We start from the raw sequence: 1,985 nt of genomic DNA on the forward strand, positions 1-1,985 counted from the left end.
AATGATTAATATTTAGTACATTTAATTGTATAACAACAAAAACTAGAATTAATTATCGTTTATAGTTTCAAACCAACTTTTTTATAATAACTTTATTATAAAAAAAACCATAATAAATAGTAAAAAAATGGGTAATAAATGACTTTGATTATTAGACCCTACAACAAATATTATAAATAATAGTAAAAATAATTATACAAAATAGAAAACCGAAGAGACACAAGAAGAATAACCCATGAAATTAAAAGAAATCATTTGGAAATGGTTTTAACCTTATCGATGATGGTTTGGAGTTCGAGTTCACCAGCGTCGGTAGCTTGGATCTCAGCAGAGATACCAACGAAAGCTTGTTTAATGGTAGCTTTAGTAGCAGAGAACAACATCTTTTCCTTGATCTTGCATCCGTCTGGGGTCCACAAGTAGAAGACAATCTTTTCACGTTGACCTTCTTCAGTAGTATATTCTAAGTCATACACGGCATATCTGGCGGACTTTGGTGGCAAGTCAGCGATGAATTGGTCATAAGTAGCAGCTTTGTCAGCAGTCTTTTCAACGACGATTTCGGTCATTTTGTCGTTCATGGTGAAGATGACGTATCTGAATTTGTGCGACAACTTGAAGTCGTTGAAAACAGTAGTCACTTCGTCGTTTAATGTGATGCCAGACATGGTGTGCTCGTCAGTTCACAGTTCCAATTTTATACAACTTCGACGTGGCAATCTACAAACGGTGGATCTCATTTTAAAACTCCTAACCTTGTTTTTTTTTCTATTGTCTTCTTGTTACTTGTTATCTATGCTAATTAAGAACGTGTTTAGTTCATTTCTTGTTTGGGGAAAGTATCCTGATATATGCCATCATTCTTCGCTTAATTGATAAAACTTATTTAATAACAAATTAATTCAGTCGTTGATAAGTAAAGATTAGCTTTTGAATTAAGAAGACTGATATAGAAAAATAATAAAATAAGCAAGTATTTCTGGTTTATTAAGCTTGAAAAGTTTATTGAACTTTTGTGGAAAAAGACCTAAGTTTTTTATAGATCAAATATTTTATGAAATATTGTTTATTATATTAAGTTATTTAACTATTGAGAATAGTTTATTTCTTAATGGAATTTTTAAAAGTAATATTCCCGATTTTGTTGAAGTATTTTGGCCGTTTGCAAGTCTGTTTGTTATGATTTGGAAATACCATATACTAAAATAGAATTTGAAGGAAGTTGAAAAGATCTCTGTTTTGTTTACATAATTAAACATTCCGCTTCGTATACTAATTAAGCGGGTGTTTTATTAATAAAAACAAAAGTTGTAATATAATTGTATTGTAAAATATTAAATGTTTAATAATACATTTTTTATTGTATTATTTTTAGAACAAAATAATTGTATTAAATTTTTATTAAAATATTAAAATTAAAATTGTTTTATTAATTTGGTTGATTGTATCATTATTTAAGTATAATTAATAATTTTTATTAATACATTCTTTGTTTATTTTAAAAATTTTTAATAATTAATGATATTAATTATTACTACAAAATGTTTATAGAATAATTGTAAATTATTGTTATTATACCAATTTATTCCAAATTTATAATGATGAACTTATAATTTTACCAATCAGCATTTTAAGCTTTTAAAAACACAGTTTAACGAATTAAAAACAAAACCATAATGTCAAGTAATTTTGTTATTATTTTATTAATAAATTATTTCAACGAATAAAGTTATTACCTATTAAAATGCATACGATTCGTTTTAAGTTCAGAAAAAACCTTTCAAAAACCGATATAATTTTTCAAACTGTTAGTAAAAATTGAGTTGAATAATTAAAAGATATATTATTATTTATTATTCAAAATTAACGAGTATTTTTCACACTAATTAATAATGTTAATAATGTTGATATTTAATGAGTTTTAGTTTAAATTGTTACATGTTAAATATTTTTTACGTTAAATATATTTTATTGTTAATATTTAT

The 1,985-nt window shown here is 25.1% G+C and overlaps 1 protein-coding gene across 1 annotated transcript; it reads right to left on the reverse strand.

Moving 5' to 3' along the window:
* Nucleotides 1-251: 251 nt before the first annotated feature.
* Nucleotides 252-668, reverse strand: EIN_378640 (cofilin, putative; the record flags this gene model as incomplete). Its single annotated transcript, XM_004182837.1, has 1 exon — nucleotides 252-668. One exon carries the CDS (start codon nucleotides 666-668, stop codon nucleotides 252-254), a length of 417 nt encoding a protein of 138 aa, XP_004182885.1.
* Nucleotides 669-1,985: the final 1,317 nt, after the last annotated feature.

This window comes from Entamoeba invadens (assembly GCF_000330505.1).
Source record: "Entamoeba invadens IP1 unplaced genomic scaffold scaff_1105074724957, whole genome shotgun sequence".
NCBI classification, from domain to species: domain Eukaryota; phylum Evosea; order Mastigamoebida; family Endamoebidae; genus Entamoeba; species Entamoeba invadens.